Genomic DNA, 22378 nt, shown 5'->3' on the forward strand with positions numbered 1-22378 from the left:
AAAGCACCACCCACCGAATGAGAGCTGATAATTGGCGTGAGCTGATTTGCATGCGGAACGTCGTCGATAATTATTTAGATTTAATTTCGTTCCCGCACACGTAGGCTTTTGTGCCAAAGTCATATTAACCCCTTGATTAGTTAATATGCAGCGCACGACGTTGCCCACGCACGATGAATATTCATATTGGTGGCGTTTTCGCCGCCGTCTCTGCTCTCCACCCCTCCCCCTCCCTCTCCCTCTCCCTCTCCGCTCCCCAGTCCCGGCCGTAAAACGCAACAGAGTGTCGCTATGCCTACGAGGCATCCCGGAAGACTGTTGTTTTCACAAACCGGTCTTTTTTTATACATCCATGTCACAAACACAAACCGTGTGGCTCCTTCTAGTTTCTGTGTCGCTCGCTTCCTCTGACTCAATGGCAGATAAGACCCAGCTGCCAAGCAGAGACCGCGCTCTGAAAGGAAGAGAGGAGCAAATGGTCGTGACAGGTAAATAGCACGCGGTGACAAGTTGTATCCGAAATGATGAAGTCGTTCAGAGCTGACACCTGGTAAACTGTTCACGCACTCGCAACTGCTATTGCTCAGTTGGTATTGATTTAAGACAGGTATTTGAATAAAATAGAAGTATTAGACAGACATAGTCTACCACACACACTCACTCACGCACGCACGCACGCACAGCCTACTGTGGGCTACATAGGCCTACTTTCTGTGTGGGTATTGTGTTCTGTATGACTTAATAGCTTGATTACATCTACCTGCTTTCTCTGCAAGGTGTCAGTTAGAGTTTGAGTGTGAGCTTGATATGGCTAATATTTTACCCCCGATTTTCACTTTTTGCAGCTCCATTCTGCAGGAAGTGTCCAGGGCGTCTGTTTAATAGTTTTAATTGGGAGTCCTTGAGAACATTTCCAGTCTTTTTTTATGCAAATTGGATTGAGATCATGATTTAGCCATCGTAGAACTTTAATCAATTTATTTTTTAAACCATTCCGGTGTTTCTTCGACCTTGTGATTTAGGTCAGTGTCCTGCTGAAGGGGGACTTTGTCCCATATGTCAGTTTTTAGCAGACTAAAGCAGGTTCTCTTGCAGTATCTCCCTTTATTTTGCTCCATCCATTTTTCCTTCAATTCTAACAAGATGGCCAGCTCCTGCTATGGAAATGCATCTCCCCAGATTAATATTAACACCACTATACTTCACTGTGGGGGTGGTGTTTTAGAGGCATGGCCAGTATTGTGTTTGCATCACACACACAGTGCCAAAAACCTATATCAGGTCTCATTTGGGCACAAAATCTTCCTCCAATTCCACATCTCAGCTCGGTCACTCTCATGCTTCTTGCTTTGATGTGTTTTTTCTCTTGAGTTATTGCTTTTCTCTGGCCGCCCTCCAAAAGGGCCAGGCCAGTTCTATGCAAAGCGCTTGATATGGTGCATCTTCACTCTATTACTGAACTCTGGAGCTCCTTCAAAGTGAGTGTTGCATTGTTGGTGACTTTCCTCACAAGTCTACTCCTTGCTCGGATGCTGAGTTTTGAAGGACGGCCTTGTCTACGTAGTGCCTGGGTGTTATGATGCAGCTTCACACACTTGGACATTATTTTTAGCCATTTTCCAAATTGTGCATGTCTATTAGGCCTTATTTTATGTCCAACTTTAAAAAAAATAAAAAAGCTCAGTGGTGTTCATTTTCACACCTACTACTTTTGCAAGCCACTGAATGTTACCAAAAAAGTAAATTTCTTTTTAAAATGAACTTATCGATGTAGGTTTAAAGTGCATTATGTTGTACCATTTGTGAGAGAAGTTAGTCTAAGCAACATATAGTGGCTGTCTTTGGGACATCCGCCCGCACATATTTGGGTTATTATATTCTTTGTGCTACTGTTGTCTTAAAATATGATACTGATATTATTGCCAGACTTTGGATCAAGTAGCACATACATTCTTGCAAGTCTTGGCAGAATGTTTCACACAGTTTACTTCCCAGATGTGTAGTGATTTCTTTCTTTTGAGTTATGGCCATGGGAACCTAATCTAGCATACTTAATCTTTTTAAACCATGCATGCCCAAGGTACATTTGGGGAAATGGTAGCAAAAGCCTGTTGGGATGTTTGATGGGATTGTGTTACATATAGTTTATGATTAAATCAAGGCTAAAACAAATCTGTGTGGATAAACTTCTTAGCATTGTCAGAGACACATTCTTCTCACAGGAAATATAATATCTAAAGTGAAGATACCCATTTTCTCAGTTTCAGTGCATGTGAACATGTGCACCTTCTTTTGCATCCTATTTAGTATTGTATCCATTCTTGGGGATTTAGTACTGAGTCATTTCTGCTTTTCATCTTTTAATTGATCTTGTCGTCGTCCTATTTTGGGACAGAAGCGCTTAGAAGAGTATGTGACAAATGCAAAACATGGTGCGATTTGAACCTGGCTCCCGTCTTCACCTTCTCAGACTGAGGCGTCCGAAAAGTGCATTGTGGGAGTTGGGTGTGAGTGCAAAGGAGGAAGCGGTGCCGCAGCGTCCAGGGGCCCATCTGGGCATTATGCGCATGAAGGCTCCGCCCCGTCGTAAGTTCCTGCTCCGTCTGTCGAAGCAGCTCGGAGACACCGCATGGCAGAAATCTGTTCCTCCCCTTTCACCGTGGGGGGGGTGCAGCTTAGGTGGAGACGGGGTTATTCTCGTGTGTGTGTGTGTGTGTGTGTGTGTGTGTGTGTGTGTGTGTGTGTGTGTGTGTGTGTGTGTGTGTGTGTGTGTGTGTGTGTGTGTGTGTGTGTGTGTGTGTGTGTGTGTGTGTGTGTGTGTGTGTGTGTGTGTGTGTGTGTGTGTGTGTGTGTGTGTGTGTGTGTGTGTGTGTGTGTGTGTGTGTGTGTGTGTGTGTGTGTGTGTAGGCATGAGTAATTTAGTGATTGCAAGGACTGTCTTCACATATGTCCTGTGCTGTCCCATAATTGTCTGAGTACACACATTTGTCCTTTCTTTACAATGAAGATCACTAATTTTGAAAGTTGCTTTCAGCCCTCCAGCCTCTTTAAAGAAGCTCCTTGTTCAGACGTCCCGGTGTCCTGCGTTCCCTTGCTTGCTCCACTCTCTATCATGTACTCTGTGACCTTGGCAACAACGATCCAGTGGCAGATTGCTACATGGTAGGCGCACAGTAGCTATTATTTTGAGTCAGTGCAGAATAGACTGCCAATATTTCTTCCAAACAGGACGGGGGAGGTCAGCTGACCAAAATCAATCTCTGTTACATGCTTCACTATAACTCTTCAAAGCAGGTTCATGGCGAAGATATATTTCTGTCATTATTGCGCTGTTGTTTTCCCATCTCTTCTGTCTCCAGATGCCCTTGCCTTTTTTACTTTTGCAATATACTCAGAGGGGAAAAGAAAATGTAAGAAAGCATGCAAGTGAAGTATACAAACAGTAGATAAATAAATGGGAGATTTGCTCATGGGCAACGCTGTGTCCTACTGATTAGGCTTGTTGCCTCAGCGCAAGGACGTTCTGTGTTCTGACCCAACTTGAAATGGGGAGGTTGTATTCCCCCCCATGTCTGTGTGAGTTTTTCTTTTAGAAGCTCCGGTTTCCATACAACAGACAGTTAGGTGAATTGGAGAATGCATTAACCTGCAAAACTCCCCACTGTGCTACTGAAGAATATAAGCAATATAGAACATAAGATTTGCTCTGGTATATCTGCAGAGGGAGAGTGTAAAGGTACTTTTAGTTTTTAGTATGATTTCCCTTCACTATGTAGTTAAAAAATGTATTAATTTGTGCTGACCAGGTGGATGTCATCACCTTCTGTTTTCATCAGTGTTTGAGTAACGATAAATTGTGCAGGCCCCTACAGGATGTTCCTCCATCTTGCTGGAAGGGGATAATGGAGCCAGTGCTATAGTAGGTAGTCTTCTCCATAGCAACTGTGTTTGTTGCTAGGAAACAGTATGTATGGAATGCATGGATGGCTTCAAAGTTTTACTCCTTGAGCAGAGGCAGCTTTCAATGTACGTAAGACTCTCATTACTGTGGCAGGTTGATTGTTTTTAGGCCCCGGCAGCAGCATTTCTTTTACTTACCTCTTATTGTTTTTGGAGATCGACCACCTCCCACCAGCCTTGCTTCTTTCCTCCCCTTCCCTCCCCTCTTTTGCCCCACTCTTTTCACCCCTATCCATCCTCCCATACAGCAGAGGGTAGTTGGCACCACTATAAAGCTTCAGCCTCCTCCGACAACTCGTGCCTGACTCTCTGCCAACCTGTGTGAAGCTAGGAAGTGGAATAGTGAGAGGGAGGGAAGAGGAAGAGAGAGAGAGAGAGGGAAAGGATTTTTGGAAGGAAATAAACAGAGCAGCCTGGAATTCGACCTTTCCTTCACCATTTTTGGCACCCAGGGATAGTACCTTTCCCAGGTCTCTACATGAGGAGGCAGCAGCGCTTGGACTTCAGTTTTACGGGTGAGAAACACAGGACCACGGGTAGAATCGAAGGGTAACAAAGACTAAATACCATCCACAACCATTCAAACTGGACGTTATTATCTGCTAAGCAACAGATAGATTGTTGTGCCCTTGACTAATGGAAACCATGATACAAGCAGAGCGACAGGGTCCGATGTTTTGGTTCTGGTCCAGCCGCCTACAACCACCATGCTAAAAGCAACAAGAGGTGACCAAAGTACTCCGCTTCAGTCCCGCTGTACTATATAGCCTGCACTGCGCTTTTCAGATATCCTCAAACAAAGCCGCACAAAAGAAATTACGCCCATATCTCATCCAAGTTGAGAAAAAAATCCTTTTCATAAATCCTTCGCCCATATTCAGCTTGTTTTTCTTCTTTTGTAAACTCAGTCAGTCACCCTCCCTGCTTGTTTTTGTCGTCCTCTGTTCTTTCTTCTGCTGGCGTAGGGAGGCAGCGTAGTGAGGGTATTCAGCCAGTTCTTTCTCTGTGTTAGATCGGGTAATTCTGGCAGAATGGGGTGTGGGCGCTGGGCTGGCAGGGGGGAATGCTGGGTTAGGCACAGAGAAATGAGCCAGCCTGGCACCGCCTGGACTTCTGCCAATTGCTCCATGGGAGAAATACCCACAGCAGAAGTCGGTGTGCGAGTGACTGCGTGCTTGTGTGCGTGCAGGAGGGTGTGCACGTGTGTAAGAGGAAAGTGAGGGATGATGGGAAGGTGGTGGGAGGAAGAGAGTGTGAAGCGAGAGGGCAGGGGGTGGTATGGCTCTGAGTTGGCTCCTCTGAACAGGGCTGTGCTGGCGTGTTCTTGGCTGTCTTAATTTTTACCTCCTCTTTTTATTTGTATTTGTTTGTTTTCTCTGTGTTCTCTCTTGGATGAAGCGCTTGGTCTTTTCATATAGCGCCCAAAGGCTTGGTGGTCTGAAAGCCAAAATAATCCTTCACTGCCTCTCTGTCACCCTTATCTGTTGCTACTCACTGGCTATTTACTCCTTTTATTGTTTTGGCAGGCGATCTCTCCTCCCACTCCTCCTCCTCTATCGCACACTTGTCTCTCTCTCACTCTCACATTTTCTCTCTGTGTCATTTGGCAACTTCAGTACTTTTTATCTCTATGGCCAGAATATGCAAGAGCGTGAGAGTGAGCAGAGGATGGAGACTAAACAATTTCCCAGATGAAGGATGAAGATTTCTTCTGTCCGCCTACCACCTCAAGTCACCCCTGTGGACTGAGAATATTTAGCCAGTACACTGACACAGATATACTTTGATTGCAGCCGACTGCGCCCGTGAACATGACCTGGCAGTGCCAAACAACATGCTGCTAAAATACAGAACAGTCGCACAACAGGAGGACAGGAAAGGACTGCCTGAAGGCAGCCCAGGCCTCTGTGACATTTTAGGAGTCCTTTATGCTTTTGCAATCTGTACACTGAAAAACCAAACAAATTTGTCTAATATCAGAAAATGCCCTTAAGGTGACTCAACAAGACAGGTGTTATCAGATCATGTGCCGTAGTGCTTTTTGTCTTCTTCAAAACACGTGCTAATCTTTAACCCTTGTGTTGTCCTTCAGGTCCCAGAGACCCTCCTGTATTCAATTATATTTTTCTGCTACCGTAGCCTGGTCCTCCAGGGTCCTGAGACCCTTCCTGCATTCAAACGTGTATCCCACTACCCTCATCTCGTCCTCCGGAGTCCCTGGGATCTGATGGATGAGGCCGGATTGTGGTGAAACATACGTGTAATCGCATAAAAATAAACAAGGGTCTCCGAGACCCGAAGGGCGAGGCCATGTTGGCAGTTGACATTACATGAAGAAGGCCCCGGGGACCCCCAAAAGACAACGCCAGGCTAATACAAAATGTAAATGAAATACAAAAAGTCCACGTGACACGAAGGACAACACGGATAAGGTCCAGACATGGCACGGTTTCTTTTCAATGCCTCTGTACAAGCGGACAGTCTGAAATAAACTGCAGGTAACTGGTGTTTGGCCTTTTGTCCCAGTTGGAGATAATCCTGTACCTATCTAGGAAATGAACTCTTATGGCTCTATCAGATTAGAGATTGATTGTATTAAGGTCAATGTCACACATCACATCTCTGAGCGTCCAGAGAGCAATCACACATTGAACTTAGAGCAAGTGTCCATTATTGGTATGCACCTAAGCTCTTGGTGTAGCCTGTTTATCTGTAGACTAATATTAGTGGTTGCAGCCAACCAGCCTTGCTTAGTGGAGATTTGCACGCTAAGACACCTCAGTCTTCTTAAACCCTAATCCTCCTCACACATCTGTGGACTACACACACACACACACACACTTACTTCCTTTTTTAACGCTCTAATTCCATGCAGCACAGTTGGCAGTAAAGTGCCACCCCCCCTGCCACCTCTCAGCACTCCAGTTTGTTTTACTTATCGGGTATTTTTAACATAGCGAAGATTAGGACAGCATTGGGTCTAGTTGCAAAGTCCTCCCCTGCTTGTGAGGTTATACAGGCGCATGCCGCTGAAGTGTCGCCATCGATTCACTTTGTGGATACCCAGTGGTGCCAAGCCCAGCACTTGATACACTCACATTTGAAGCAATGTAGTTGAGTAAGAGAGAAATCGGGAAATAACTGTGTTACAGTGTTTAATTGTGGGTATAGAGGAGAGGACAGCAGGGATAGACTAGTGGGCAAAGCCGTGTAATCTCTTAAATGTCTCCCAGCACAGAAGCCTCCGGCTCTGATCTGCTGGACTGGGTTAGCCTTTAATGAAGTGCAGACCTATAAGGCCGCTAATGGGCCTCCTTACACACATTTTGTCATGATTTGATTTCAAATTTGCACACTGATTTGTTTTACAGACAAGCATGCAGTCAATGGGAATCCGACTGTTGAGCCTTTTCCAGAAGGCATGGAGACCATCATGTTTGGTGAGACCGCATAATCACACATTCTTGTAATCAGAATGAACCCAATATTGAATCCTCTGTTACCAGTTTTTATGTGTGGTTATCGACACATTTTGAGAAAATGTGTGGATGGGATGGTAGCACAGAAGCACTAATTCTGTGTGTTTTTGCATGCTGTCTTAATGTCCAGGTTTAGGCTGTTTTTGGGGAGCTGAGAGACTTTTCTGGCGGCTTCCGGGTGTCTTCTCCACACAGGTGGGCTACGCCGGCGGTTTTACACCAAACCCCACTTACCACGAGGTCTGCTCAGGTAATACACTCGACACCTCATGCGTATTTGCACATTTTCACATATGCATTCCCTCAACACTTTGATTTTGTTACCTGAGCGTGCTCTCTCCCTGGGAAAAGGTGAAGTGGGTTGGCAGGACATTTCTCTGTGAAATCAGTCGGGGTTCAAGAGACCAAGAAATGCAAAGGGAAAAGATAAAGATACAGAATCGGAATGGGTGTTGAAAGTACAGCGCTCTCATCCGCTCGCCGCCTTCCCTTCATCTGCAGTCAACTACTCAGAATGCACAGCTCCAGATGGGCTGCACCCCCCATCCCCTCCTCCCCCCATGACCTACTTGTGAGGATTGGGCTCTGTACTGTGCTGTACTGCGGCGTTTTTGCCAACAGAGGTTAGTCTGTATGAAGTGCCATAAACGGGCAGATACAAACTTGACTTCTGTGTATTTGCTGTCAAAGCCCTTAACATTTATTGGCTACCTGTCTATTTACGGACCTTTCGTGTGATTCCAATAGATTCTTGTAGGGAGTTGATATATAATTCAAATAAAGATGTCTAGCTCTGTTATTCTATGTGCCTCTATTGGGTTTTAGGAGTTGTGAGCTGTTAGTTGGGGCGCCTTCATTTCTGAGAGCACATCATTATAGGCAGGCATAGTTTCTAGGTGCAAGCGCAGCATGGGGGACACGGAGAGGAGGGAAAAGACACTTTGGGCTTGGCTGGCAGACTTTCTGAGCAGAGCCCTTCAAGGGATTGTACGTTCTCTATCTTTCTGTCTCTCATTCTGTCAGCTTCCCAGCAACAGGATGGTCAGCTATGGGAGAAGGATGGAGATGGAGACAGATGACAGAAAAAGAGAGTGCTGCAGCAAGTCAGAAAACGGGTAAAATAAACTTTTGATGGAAAAGAAAATTTGAGGGGGAAAAAAGTATGAGAGAGAATGGTTGCCTGTCCACCGGCTGAGAGAGTGCAGGCGTCGGTCCAGTGGCCATGACGGAGCAGAACACTGCGACGGCATGAGACCGAGAAGCTGTCAACGCAGCCAGGGCAGGACAGACAGCTGGATGGACAGACAGATGGACAGAAAGAAGGGTCTGATGGAACTGTCAGCAGAGCCAAGAAAGGATGGAAGGATGGATAGATAGATAGATAGATAGATAGATAGATAGATAGATAGATAGATAGATAGATAGATAGATAGATAGATAGATGGATGGCTGGTCTGACAGACGGAAATGGGAGAGGTTGAGGTGCAGTCAAATTTGTCTTATGAGGACAGACCACTCAGACAGCTGAGCGATGGATAGAATGAGATGTTATTACCAGTCAGCATATTTTATCCCGACTAATTCACAGTACAGTCCATTTTGCAGTGTGGTTGCAATACAGAATCAAGATTTGATGATTGGACCTTTTGTGTTTTATCTCTACAGTGTTTCATGGGGTAAAATCCAACAATCTTCAAACCTAAGTGACAAAATAGGTTCCTGAGATTGTCCGCGTCTTCCAAAACGACCCTTACGAGGATCCCTCCAAAATGGATTAATCTATACCAAAGTGCTGCCAAGGTTTAGGAAACTAAAACTATTGGTTAAGGTTAGGGAAATGTTGTGATCATAGATAAATTAAACCAGTGTTGCCTGTTGGTACGGGACTGGGCGTGAACTTCTTTGTCAATGTTATTTGTTTTGTTGAATCAACAGACAGTATAATGACACCATGCTACTTCTGTCTTTCTGTCTTAGAGAAGACAGTGACTATTCTCACAAGTACAAGAGGAGGCTTGTAAGGAAAACTCAAACAAAGGTATTTTTAAATGTTAGAAACAAGCGGCCAGTGCTGTCATTTTTTTGGTGTTGAGGACATTCTCCTCATATAGTCAAGATTTACTGTATCCAACAGCAGAGGACAATTAAACAAAAAAGGGCAACAGGATGTCATGGTGATTTGGGACGCCATTCTCACCTAGAAGGCTGTTCACCCCGCTGAAGTGTCCTTCAGCAAAACATTAAATCTCTAGCAGCTTTAGTGGCATCACTTCTCAGCCTTTTACCCCCTTCAGATGGGACAAGTGTGGAAAATCATGGTGCATATTCATGTTGTTTTTCTAACAGGTCTTGACAGCTAGTTTTGAATCATTTTCCTTTTTTGTACTTCTTCTTTTTTCTGTCATTGTTGTTGACTTTCCAGCACCGTGACTACTAGCCTAAAACCCAACTCACTGCTGGGCAGGACTCTAGAGTGCAACCAATTTTGATAGGAAAGCTGAAGACATGAAAGGGGAGAGATAGGGGGGAACGACATGCAAGAAAGGGGCGCAGGTCGGAGTCGCACCCGAGTAAACCTCCGTGCATACCAACTGAGACATCCTGGCGCCCTCTTTCTCTTTTAAGCAGTCTATTATTGTTGTTGAAAACAAATGAAGGAGCGTTCTCAGGGATTTGTTTTTATATATATATCTCAAAGTATTTTCTTTTTTTTTTTACATATCCTAGTCTATTTATTTCTGATAATTTTGATTTACATAATTAATAAAAATGAATAAAAGAGCTTGTGAAAAAATGCTGCTGACTTAATACTGAACATTTAGCCGACCGTATCTCTGTATTTTGTAATAGGTATACATCATATATATGTACACAGAGATATGATTTTTAAGTGTAAGATCTTAAAGAATCAGCATGGGCAGTGTGCAGTTGGGAGGATTTTGACGCTACAGTGTGTGGCAAGCTGGTTTAACCAAGGCCAAAGGGGAAGAAGGCCAAATTACAGGTGTTTGTCATCTGAGGGGCATGAGACAGCAAGAGGGGACCAGAAGACTTTTAGCCATGAAATATTAGGTCTCAGTTTAGGGAAGCACTTTAAAACAGTAGCTTTTTTATTTTATAGACAGCATAATTGTGGTTAATAAAAAAACATATTAACCTACATTCATTCTTTTTTTAAATCATTAACGTAATATATAGGAATACATATGGAGCGTAATAAAAAAGTGACCTTGAAATTGTGGCTTTTACGGCAACCCAAGGAAAAATGTGTGCGTTTCTAAACTTTGTGCTGGCGCACCTAAATAAAAACAGTAAGGCGCACCAGTGCAAGGAAAGAAGCGAGTCTGGAGCTCAGCTGGGCCTGACCATAAACGTGCACATGCCCTCCATCTTGCCTCTCGCTTCCTACAGCTGATGTCCACCCTGCTGCCTCCTCTTTTGTTCACATTCAACACCTCCAGAGCACATGTGCCACACATCCATGCATTGCCTTCATGGCTAAAGTCTCTGACTTTGACTCTGTATTGCTCATTTGTTTTGACCTTAGTTTTAGTACATTCCGTTGTAGACTCCCTTCTTCACAGATTTTTTGATCCCATTTGTGACATTATGTACATAGTAGAGAAGGCACACACATGCTGATAACATGTCCTGGTTTTATTTTTTATAATTTAAACAAGGTGAACAGTTTCAGCTAACACTGACTATTTGTTGTCGGAGACTAATGACAGACTGCTGTTATCCAGTGAAAGATGTGCCCATTCTTAAATTTAGCTAACAACTGTTTAAACAGGTGAAGTCTTCCATGTTCAGTTGGCAGGAAATTATGCTTTGGGCAAGCCAAGTGTCAAAGACAGTAAGTGGGTCTCAGGCCAGATGCAAGAATTTGTCTCCTATTGTCTGCAATGCATCTGATGCAATACTGTGTGCGTGCATGTGTGTGTTTTTGCATTTGTCTTTGTACTGAGAGGCGTTAATGGCTGTTATTGATACAATACTAAGCTTACACCTCTGTATTTACATTCGGCGAAGGTATATGTTTGTGTTGAGGTGTTTAAGTACACTGTGTGTGTGTCTCTGTCTCTGTGTCTGCACATGCACCTACATGTGAGACCTAAAGCCTCCACCCGTTTGAGAATCCCTGCAGGCAGCTTGTTGAAGCTTTGGGGTCCTGGCAGCTGCAGATAGGAGCCAGTGTCTGTGTGCTTTTGGCAAATTTCACCATAAGCCCTAACCTTTACGTCCCTTTATCACTGTCTGTCTCTACCATTGTGCCATAAGTTTGGCTTTAACCTGAATGTCTTCTACCCGTGGCACATGCACTCAGGGACACCTACACCAAACACGTAATCTGTCCTTTGCCATTTCTAACAAGCAATTTTTCCAGTTTGGTATAACATGCAGACATCATGACTTGGGTGTTATTGTGATTACTGTGTCCAACATTTTGCAGCATGTACGGAAAAGATAGATAGATAGATAGATAGATAGATAGATAGAATGAGGACAGTGGAACAACGAGCGATGTTTAATTGGGCTGCACGACATGAGGAAAAAAACTCATTGCGATGATTTTGACTGATATTGCGATATGTTTCATGATGTTAGACATAATTATTAATTTTCTTTTTATCATTCTTATTTTCATTGAAAAATATTAAAATAAAATAAAAATATTTAAAGTGTGATGTGAGGATCTGTACCAAACAAAGATTTTCCCTATACTCTGTAGGATACAATTTGTAGGTCAGAATGGTTTGACACAAATTTTGCCTTTAACAAAAGGACACCCCCCCCCCCCCCCCCCCGTGATTTGGATATTGCACTAGTCCACATTGCTATTTCAATAAAATTGTGATTAATTGTGCAGCACTAATTTTGAATAATGCAAGTTTTGTGATTCTTCTTTAGGTCTGACCGGTCACACCGAGGTGGTGAGGGTGGTCTTCTCCCCGAAGGACGTCAGCCTTGAGGAACTGTTAAAGCGCTTTTGGGAAAGCCATGATCCTACACAAGGTAGCAACATGCACACATACACACAAACCCAAAAGTCGCCCACAAATAATACCCGTCCCGAGGGTCACGGGGTGTATTAGAGCAGAAGGATGATGCCCATACGTGTGCCAGTGTGTGCGTTGGATGGGGGAGGTCTCTTGGGTGCAAGTCAATGCCAGACAGTGTTAATGTGTCTGAGATCCAGCCATCCATGGAGAGCAAACCAGTGTTGTGCATGTTCCAAGCCCTAACTGCTAAATTGCCCTATGTGTTGGAATATATGCATGTCATGTACTTAATCCAATCAAAAACCAGCCTTTTGTCATTTTCTTTACGTTAAGGTTGCTGACTGATGCAATGTTTATGCTATATTTTCTGCATAGTGTGTTTAATTGGTGGGATTTTAATCCATTGATAGCAATTCTAATGTTGCTAATCTAGGGAAACTGGTGAGGCTTTGCTGCGATGGTGTAACATTTACCCAAAATGATTCAACTGGGTTATTAGCAAATACTTTTTGGCTGAGATTGGGTTCCATATTCCTACTCTACGTATTCTGTACAGTGTGCCGAATATGTTTATCTTCATAGGATCCTGGTCTTCTCACCTCTCCTCTTTAATGACATTCGTACTCTCTTCAATCCCCCCCTCCCCACAAGCGGCAACAAGAACCCCATCCCCCATAACCCATTTCTCATCTCTTTGAGTCTCTTGTTTTCTCTGCTAACTGAAGGAGGTGATGTAAGAACAGTTGTGTGTGTGTGTGTGTGCACGCGCTCTGCTCACTCATTGAATGTAGGGAGGAGCATGACAAGTTGGAGAAGAGATGGATCAAAGATTCATAGGCCCAACCTTAAAACAGGCTTGCACACTCAGTGACGTAGTCCACATCAGTTCTGTCATCTCTTTTTCATCTGTCATGGTGGTTTTCTCATAAACCGTCTGACCTCAATACACATTTGTGCACAAAAAGCTGACAGATCAGCTGAATATTTTCATACCGTATGTTCTTCAGATTCTTGACAAAATAAGAGGTAGGGGCTCAAGCAACTACTAAGGTTCATCCAAGAACCACATCATCCCGATCTGAGGAGACTTTCCTGTTCACTGTAGCCAAGGGCAGAGACACGTCTTACTACTAACCCAGGCAGAGTCGAGGTGACACGCCACGGGGCAAAGGCAGTGAGGCCAGAAGAGTGGTGATGCATTTCCCCTGACTCACTGCCTTGTCTCATCTCATGTGTTATTTATAACATGCAGCTTATTGACTATGAACTCTGCTAGTTTCTCTTTTTAATGTTACAGTTGAGACCAAGCAAAATCTTTTGAAATAACACAACCTCAAATACACTTTCTATATAGGAGTGTTACTTCATGTGCGTGACTTAAGTGCGAATCCCTCCCGCTTCTCTCTTCTCCGATTCTGGGTTCACGTGTAGCAGAAATTCCTCTGATTTGACAAATGTGGCGTGGAGTGGTGGAAACGGGCCCGCTGGCTGTGCCTTCACGCATGCTTAAGCTCCAATTTATTCTGTCCACCTTAGAGTCGGGCTTAAAAGAGAATGGAGAAATTAAAGAAGTTCAGTCTTTTCACTTTCAACTGCACACATTCGCTAGAGATCATCATATATGGAGACGAGCCCAGGAACATTAGGAATTCTGTTTTCTCCTGACATGATCAACACAGAGCCCAGCCTGGTTTATATACACACTCTACGTCTTAGTGCATGTGGAATTATCATGTTCACATGCATATTCAGTTGCATGCAATATTTCCTTTTAATGCGTGTGGCTGTGTATCTGAGAGTGTGCATGCACATATATGTGTGTGTGTGTGTGTGTGTGTGTGTGTGTTTTGAGATCTGTGCCTTTCTGCTTTGCCTCAGTTCAAAAGGGTTTAGTCCCGACAACGTGATGTCGGGCTGCCCCAGCTCCACCAATCGTAGCCTGGATAGCAACATTAACAGCCAATCAGAAACTCCCAGCAGCCTTTGCTGTATGCCCTCTTTCCATATTCAGCAACACTAGTCTCAATCTGCTGGCTTCCCTGGGATCTTGCATAAAGACCCCCCCCCCCTTTAACTTGCTCATATATTACAACTTTCTTATGTCTGCAACTCTTCAGTTACATACCTTCACGCGTGTGTACATGAAACACTCGAGCATGATTGAACTCGCAACTGTTAAAATGACATTTGAATGTCAGAGGGCAAAAGCAGCTCTGTTTTATCGTGGGGGGTTGAAAAGATGATTTGATGTATTTAGAATGATCACTAGTGGGATGCAAACACATCTTGCTGTTCTTTCATGCACTGCAGATCAATTGCGCACACATTTCCATACAGGAGCATACTGTTCACTTCACATTATGCACAAGTGCTTATTATGCCTACTCATAGACAGCTTTACTCCATTTGTGCGTACATGCGAATACGCCACACACACACAAACACACACACACAAACACACACACACACTGAGTGTGCACACAGCGGCACCAATGGCATGTCAGTTTGTGTATTGGATACTTCCTTGTTGCAGAACATAGGCCCCATTTTGCTCCCTGGATCCTTCATACCCTCAGCTCCCAGTGGAGGATAGACGCATCTTATCTGGCCACTTCTCCACTCTGCCAACGGTCTACTTTGTCAACCCTTTCTTTTACTCTACTGTGACTCACATGGTTTCCCTACCACCCTGTTTTGCTCCTTGACCTATTCAAACATAAGGTCACCTTCCTTCTTCCTCTCCCTGTGATTTCTTATGCCTCTTTTCTCCTACACCTTTCAGTTTCCTCCCATTTTTTTCCCCCCATCCATTTTCCACATTCTCTCAGAGTTTTCCGGTCTCCTCACCCATCTCACCTGCACTCCCCACCCCCACCCCCACCCCTGTCCTCTTTGCAGCAAGCAAAAGCAAACGGCCTGGAGCCCGTCAGCACATCCGCAGAGCAGCGCAGTGAGTGGACCGCTCCCCGAGGCTATCCGCTCATCACACAAACTGACTCGCATCCACTCACTCCACTTTTAACTCTCTCCTCCCTGCTCCTCATGCCCCCCCCCCTACCCATCTTGTCCTCTGCCCCCCCACCCCACCACCCTTCTTCTTAACAACCAAGGCTTTCCCCCTTCTTTGTTTCTTCCTCATCTCTTTTCCTCCCCTTTCCTTCCTCTTGCCTTGTTTCCTCCATTCTCTCTATGTTTTGAGGCCATGCAGTATTTATGGTGTGGGCTGTGGATGCTGCGTCAGTGAACAGCGATAGACACAAAAACACAAATGCACAGCTAAGATGGCCGAGGCGGCTGTCCTCATTTGATAACGTCTGCACGTACATGCACACTCACCCTTGTAGGTAGACGCTGGAGTCACATGGCAGAAAAGAGATATATTACAGGTCTTTTAAATAGACAAGCCAAATTAAAAAATCTGCGATGGTGCCCAGTTTAATTCATTTGAGTTTTTTATGTTTTTTTATTTTTGTAAGCTGCGTTGTGTAGTTGCTGCATAGGGTATGTAGCCTGTCTTTAGCTACAAAAATAGCTTACCACACGGAGCATAAAATAGCTTATCACACATTTACTGGCATGGATATGGTCAGGTCACAAAATAGACATAAATCAAGCTGTCTTCCATCTGCCAAGTCACGCTAGTGGCAGTTACTTTCTGACAATTAAAATTAGCATGAATATTCCCTTATATAATAACCTCACCCCAGCTGGCTGCGACACACGGCAATTCCCTGTTGGGGTACCCCCATGTCCCCCTTATGTCACCACATCCCTCAATTTAGGGATGCCCCAGCCATCTACAGCCAAACCCCACAGGAGGTGGCCTTGACCCCTAACCTGTGACCTCTACCACCCCCACACTTCTAACCCAACCACTTCCCTGTCCACTGGTTGGCTGAGAATGGCGTTCTCATTAGCAGGTGTCAGTTATTACACCCTCACACACACTGACAGTCCTAATTTATGGAGATTGCGGCACGTGTGTGACTGTGCATGCTGTGGGGGTTGAGTTATATGGGTCCATTGGATTATGTTATATGTTTTATAACTTAAATATTTTTCTATAAGACTGTTTAGTTTGTTAGACAGAATTCTCAGCAGTTTTTTGTGCACTTGTTCTCCTTGCATGGAAAAAATACCCTCAAAGATGAGAATGTAATTGAATTAAAATTGAAAAAAGAAAATGGTAGGGATAAGGAAGAAAGATCAAAAAACAAAGATAGTTACAACTTCAAAAAACAAGAAAACACCAGCTCCCACCCTGAGTTGAAATTGTTGATCAGAGACCGAGACCTCAGCATCAGTGTTTTGCCTAATAATGACTGACACCAAATAACACACACAAACTCAGAAATGCACACAGAGCCTAAATATTTGCAGCGTTTATTTCAGGCTGTCAAAATTGTCATTTGAGTGTTGGAAAATTAAGTCGACATCCCACAAAATCACACAAACTGTAATTAAAAGATTTGTTTTGCCCGGTTATTAGATGTGCGACATTTGAACTGTTCTGGGCTGTCTTACAAATGCATTGCCTACAGTGAAATGGATAATAGTCGGAGAACATTTCAGTTTACTTCATTTTTTAATTGTTAAACAAAAGATCCCAAATCTGTGCGTTAGTTGTGGGAGTGACAGAAGCTTATTATAGAAATGTTTGCCATATATTTGCATAATTTGCTGAAACCGCTGACCTGAACACTATATCTTTTTTTTGTCATGGCCAAACATTGACAGACAATTACATAGATTTAGTTTAGAAGGAAATTCAACTTGTGATCTCATCTGGACTGATTTGAGTACAACAGTAGAAAAAGCTGTTCTTGTCAGATTTAAAAATAAGCAGCGTAAGGGCCAGAGTCACAGTGCTCTGACAACATGCCCAGAACCATGAAGTGATCATGTTAGAGAGTACTGCTCCAGCAGTGACAATAAAATGGAAGCTAAGAAGAGACATATAACAGATTTTTGATGGCTTGACGATAGTTACTGCAGTAATCTACATGATGTGTATGTGCACCTTAAATATACACACATGCACGGTACTGTTGCCAAGGCACACACAGTTCTGCTGTTGGTCAAAGGTTGCTTCCATAGGTTAGTGTCGCGATCTGACAGCCAGCAGCACATCGCTTTCTATTTAGCTCTGTACGTTTGCATATGTCACATAGTCATTCGTGTGTGTGTGTGTGTGTGTGTGTGTGTGTGTGTGTGTGTGTGTGTGTGTGTGTGTGTGTGTGTGTGTGTGTGTGTGTGTGTGTGTGTGTGTGTGTGTGTGTGTGTGTGTGTGTGTGTGTGTGTGTGTGTGTGTGTGTGTGTGTGTGTGTCTGTCCGTCCGTCCGTCCGTCCGTCCGTCCGTCCGTCCCCCCCCACTGGGGATGCTCTAACCATCCCAACTCTGCCTCTCGCGCGTCAGGAGCGGCTTACATAATAACAGGGCAAAAATAGCAGCTGAGAGGGGAGAGGAGGAGAAGGCTCTGCTGGCACGCACACAGTCGTAACGGGACCGCGGGGCATGGCACAACCCTGAGTACTATCTTACACACACAGGGAGGTATGAAATAAAAAATAATAAGTATAATGCCTTATAAATCATTATACTTCTTTTTTATTTTGTAGTGTAGTTATTATGACAAAATAGTAGGAATAATTATTATTGGTTGGACTCCAGTGTGAAAAACAACAAATAACCGTCACTTATGTTTCAGCTTGGGAGCGGAGCAGTGTCAGGGTTCTCTCTCTCAACCTGAAGTGGGTGAATAAGTCTTACAGTGTGTGACAGCGTAGGGAAATGCAGGTAGGTTGTAGGAATAAAGAGGTAAATTAAGAAGAAAAAAACTCACATCAGATTGTTCATTAGCATTCACTCTGCTGCAGTCTAATTGGTATGCACTGCCAAGTGCAAAAATTCTGGATTCACCATTTGAATGCTTATGATATACAGAGAGGGAGCTGAAAAAGACATATGGAAAGCTGGAATGGTACATAAAGAGGTCGAGAGGTGAGTCTAATCTCAGCTGTTGCAGTGGTTAATGGATGAAGGATCGTCGTGTAAAAAGACGCTGAGGGAGAATAAGCCGGGGTCAGGCCACCGGTTCTGTAGTGGGGCAATGCACGCCTCGGTTCAGTACTCGCACTCTTTGAACGGCCTGTAATTTCTACCTCTTTTTCTTCATCTTTACCTCCTTCCTTAGCAGTTTTTCTCCAACTTTTAATCTGAGTAAAATACCTCTTTACTGTTTAAACTCCTTTTTGTTAGCCTGCAACTTAGGCCCTGTTTACATGAGAATGCTCACAGGTGAAAATGTAAAAATATTTTTTCAGATGAGCATTTCGTTTAGACGCCGACTGCGTTTTTGGGGATTAAAAACACTAAAAAGTGACACCATCCTCCAGAGTGAACAAAAACGCAAAAGTCCGAAGACAGCGGTCTGGAGAGTAGGCTACAGAAATTATACACTCACCTAAAGGATTTTTAGGAACACCTGTTCAGTTTTCATTAATGCAATTATCTAATCAACTATTCACATGGCAGTTGCTTTAATGCATTTTGGGGTGTGGTCCTGGTCAAGACAATCTCATGAACTCCAAACTGAATGTCAGAATGGGAAAGAAAGGTGATTTAAGCAATTTTGAGCGTGGCATGGTTGTTGGTGCCAGACGGGCCGGTCTGAGTATTTCACAATGTGCTCAGTTACTGGGATTTTTTAACGCAAAACCATTTCTAGGGTTTACAAAGAATGGTGTAAAAAGGGAAAAACATCCGGTATGCGGCAGTCCTGTGAGCAAAAATGCATTGTTGATGTTAGAGATCAGATGGGAATGGGCCAACTGATTCAAGCTAATAGAAGAACAGCTTTGACTGATACAACCACTCGTTACAACCGAGGAATAAAGCAAAGCCTTTGTGAAGCCACAATGCGCACAACCTTGAGGCGGATGGGCTACAACAGCAGAAGACCCCACCGGGTACCACTCATCTCCACTACAAATAGGAAAAAAGAGGCTACAATTTGCAAGAGGTCACCAAAATTGGTCAGTTGAAGACTGGAAAAATGTTGCCTGGTCTGATGAGTCTTAGTTTCTGTTGAGACATTCAGATGGTAGAGTCAGAATTTAGCGTAAATAGAATGAGAACATGGATCCATCATGCCTTGTTACCACTGTGCAGGTTGGTGGTGTAATGGTGTGGGGGATGTTTTTTTGGCACACTTTAGGCCCCATAGTGCCAATTGGGCATCGTTTAAATGCCACGGCCTACCTGAGCATTGCTCCTGACCATGTCCATCCCTTTATGGCCACCATGTACCCATCCTCTGATGGCTACTTCCAGCAGGATAATGCACCATGTCACAAAGCTCAAATCATTTCAAATTGGTTTCTTGAACATGACAATGAGTTCGCTGTACTAAAATGGCCCCCACAGTCACCAGATCTTAACCCATCAGAGCATCTTTGGGATGTGGTGGAATGGGAGCTTTGTGCCCTGGATGTGCATCCCACAAATCTCTATCAACTGCAAGATGCTATCCTATCAATATGGGCCAACATTTCTAAAGAATGCTTTCAGCACATTGTTTAATCAATGCCACGTAGAATTAAGGCACTTCTGAAGGCTAAAGGGGCTCAAACACAGTATTGGTATGGTGTTCCTAATAATCCTATGGGTGATTGTAGGCTCCTGTTATCTAAAAGATTTTTAATGTAATGGCTCAATATTGAAATGATTTTGACAATGTGGATTAGGTTGTTATAGTTTGATGACCATATGTAGGCTATTCATTTTAGCCAGAGTAGGCTACAACATTATTGATGAAGAAAAAGAGAGAGCGAGAGGCAGCAGGCAGAGGAGGGTCTGCTTCACCCTCCACTGCCTGCTGCCTCTCGCTCTCTAGCAGTGGCTGAAGGGCTGCGAGGCTCAGAATATTGGTAGTGCTCCCGTGGGTGCTGTGCTGTGGTTTATTACGGTCAACTGTGTCGGTTATCATCAGACAAACCTGCAACTCCACCTCGTCTGTCCAGACAAATTTGTCAGCTTTTGTTGTTCTCTTGGCCGTGTTTTGGTGTCGCAGTACTAGGGAGAGAAGTAAAAGAAAGGTTGTACGCAGGCGCACAGACTTGGTGTTGTTGTGTTGCAGTACTTCACACTGCCACCTAACCGCCTGGAGTACATACTTCACTGATTTTCACACACTTTCACAAACGCGGGTTCCTCCCCCCAAAACGCTTGTCTAAATGCGGAATAAAAAGTGATAACGGAACGCCACTTTTGTTTTCTCTTAAGAACGTTTATGTGTAAACATAGCCTTAAAATCCCAAGCCTGGCCGTGCTTTGCCTCCCAAGCCCTTCGTTCACTACCCCTGTACCCCTGTATGCACACAAGATATGTGCACTTGTGGTTACAAAGAAATATGAGGCTGGAGCCAAAGACAAAAGGGGAATTAGCACAATTTGCAGAAGGAGAGAGTGAAGGTGAAGTTGGCAATGGGAGAAATAGCAGCCTTCTAGAAAAAGCCAGCAAGGCCAAGCTGAGCAGTGCCGTTTCTTTTTTTTGCTAGAAGAGAAAACACTGTAAAAGATTTTACAGTTGCAAGAAATGTCAGCAGGTTTAATCACGACAAGCCCAAAAGTGTACGCATGGGCATTTGTGTACGCAGGTCTTTGCATGGATGTCTGTTGGAGAGAGCAGCCACTCCCTCTGAGACTGAAGTTACCGCACCATCCTACGATTTTGTCTGATTGTGGCTTTTGTGTTGAAGGGGCTGCTTCTAAATTTTCTTATTTGGGGGGGGGGGGGGGGGGGGGGGGTAGGTATATTAATATTTTTGGCTTTGTGGGCGTAGGTCACTGACCCTGAGAGGCAATATGTGTTTGTGTGTGACCCATAGCCCCTCCCCTTCTGTCCACCCCCATTACCCTCTGCTTTCAGAGGCAAGGCTCTCATGCATAATGCAGAGAGAACAGGGAGGCTCTCATTAATAATTACTGCCGCCTTTGATGGATGGAGAAAATAACGAAGGGGGCTGTTAAAAATGGAGTGAGCAAGAGGGAGATGGCGGAGGCAGGAGGGGGGAAATCAGAGTTTTTTGGCTGGTATTTGTTGCTGTTGTAGTTTTTTGAGGACTGAATGCTTTTGGGAATGGATTTGGACTTAGTACAGTCAAATCCTACGCTGATGTTTTGGATCGTGTTAATATTTTGATTAGGGAGTAACTCATCTGATGCATTTGAGGCAGCTACTATTACTCAAGGGTGTTTGTCTCTTGACTTTTCTTTGACATTCCATACATCAACTATTTCTTTGTGACAAAAAGCCTTTTGTCATCTTTTCTTTACTTATGTGAGATCTACCTTTTCTGCAAGGTAGCCATTCTCTTCATTGTTCTGCTGTAAAAGCTGTCTAACATGTAGTTAGTTTCAAAATACACATTGTTGTTTTTTTACACGGCTTGGTTATTTTCTTGATGTTGCTAAGTATAACCCACCGTTGCCGTAGATGCAGTTTTGTTCACTCTGGTGGACAGCTATCAATCAGTCCGCTGAAAGAAGCCTGGATAATTTATCAGCTGTGGCAAGAAGTGGGGAAACCTAGAGCTACTTCTGTCGTCCAATTCAAGCAATGACAGCAGATCTGGTGACCGTCTATCGTTTACATCTTTATACACCGTCTATGATCGCTACGCGGTAACAACCTCAGGGACAACGACACTAATTAGTTGGCTTAGCTACAACGCAACATGTTTAACGTTAACTTACAGTTGTGTCAACATGCAACAACTATACAAAAGGGAAACTAGATGAATGAGGCCATAAACATCAACATAAATATCCCCAAAGAAGCCAATGTCTTACTTCACCGTCAACAGAAAGGTTCTGTTTAACGTGAATTAGAGCAGTCAATAGCCCGCTAGCTCACTGTAACGCTACAGTGTGTC

General features: G+C 43.9%; 1 protein-coding gene across 4 annotated transcripts in view; it reads left to right on the forward strand.

Annotated features, from left to right (window-relative positions):
- The first annotated feature begins 239 nt into the window (after positions 1-239).
- si:ch1073-358c10.1 (peptide methionine sulfoxide reductase MsrA 1) overlaps positions 240-22378 on the forward strand; it is a 37951-nt gene continuing 15812 nt past the window's right edge. Inside the window, exons 1-5 of one of the 4 annotated variants that reach the window (XM_034858026.1) lie at positions 240-488; positions 7332-7400; positions 7570-7689; positions 7791-8062; positions 12351-12455. In XM_034858026.1, the coding sequence (XP_034713917.1) occupies positions 7885-8062; positions 12351-12455 (283 nt within the window). In that variant the 5' untranslated portion in view covers positions 240-488; positions 7332-7400; positions 7570-7689; positions 7791-7884. Of the gene's footprint in view, positions 489-4198; positions 4476-4508; positions 4687-7331; positions 7401-7569; positions 7690-7790; positions 8063-12350; positions 12456-22378 lie in introns of those variants that run through there. The other 3 variants (XM_034858023.1, XM_034858024.1, XM_034858025.1) reach the window with 3 other exon arrangements.

The sequence above is a fragment of the Etheostoma cragini genome, chromosome 20, assembly GCF_013103735.1.
Source record: "Etheostoma cragini isolate CJK2018 chromosome 20, CSU_Ecrag_1.0, whole genome shotgun sequence".
In the NCBI taxonomy this organism is placed as follows: Eukaryota; Metazoa; Chordata; class Actinopteri; order Perciformes; family Percidae; genus Etheostoma; species Etheostoma cragini.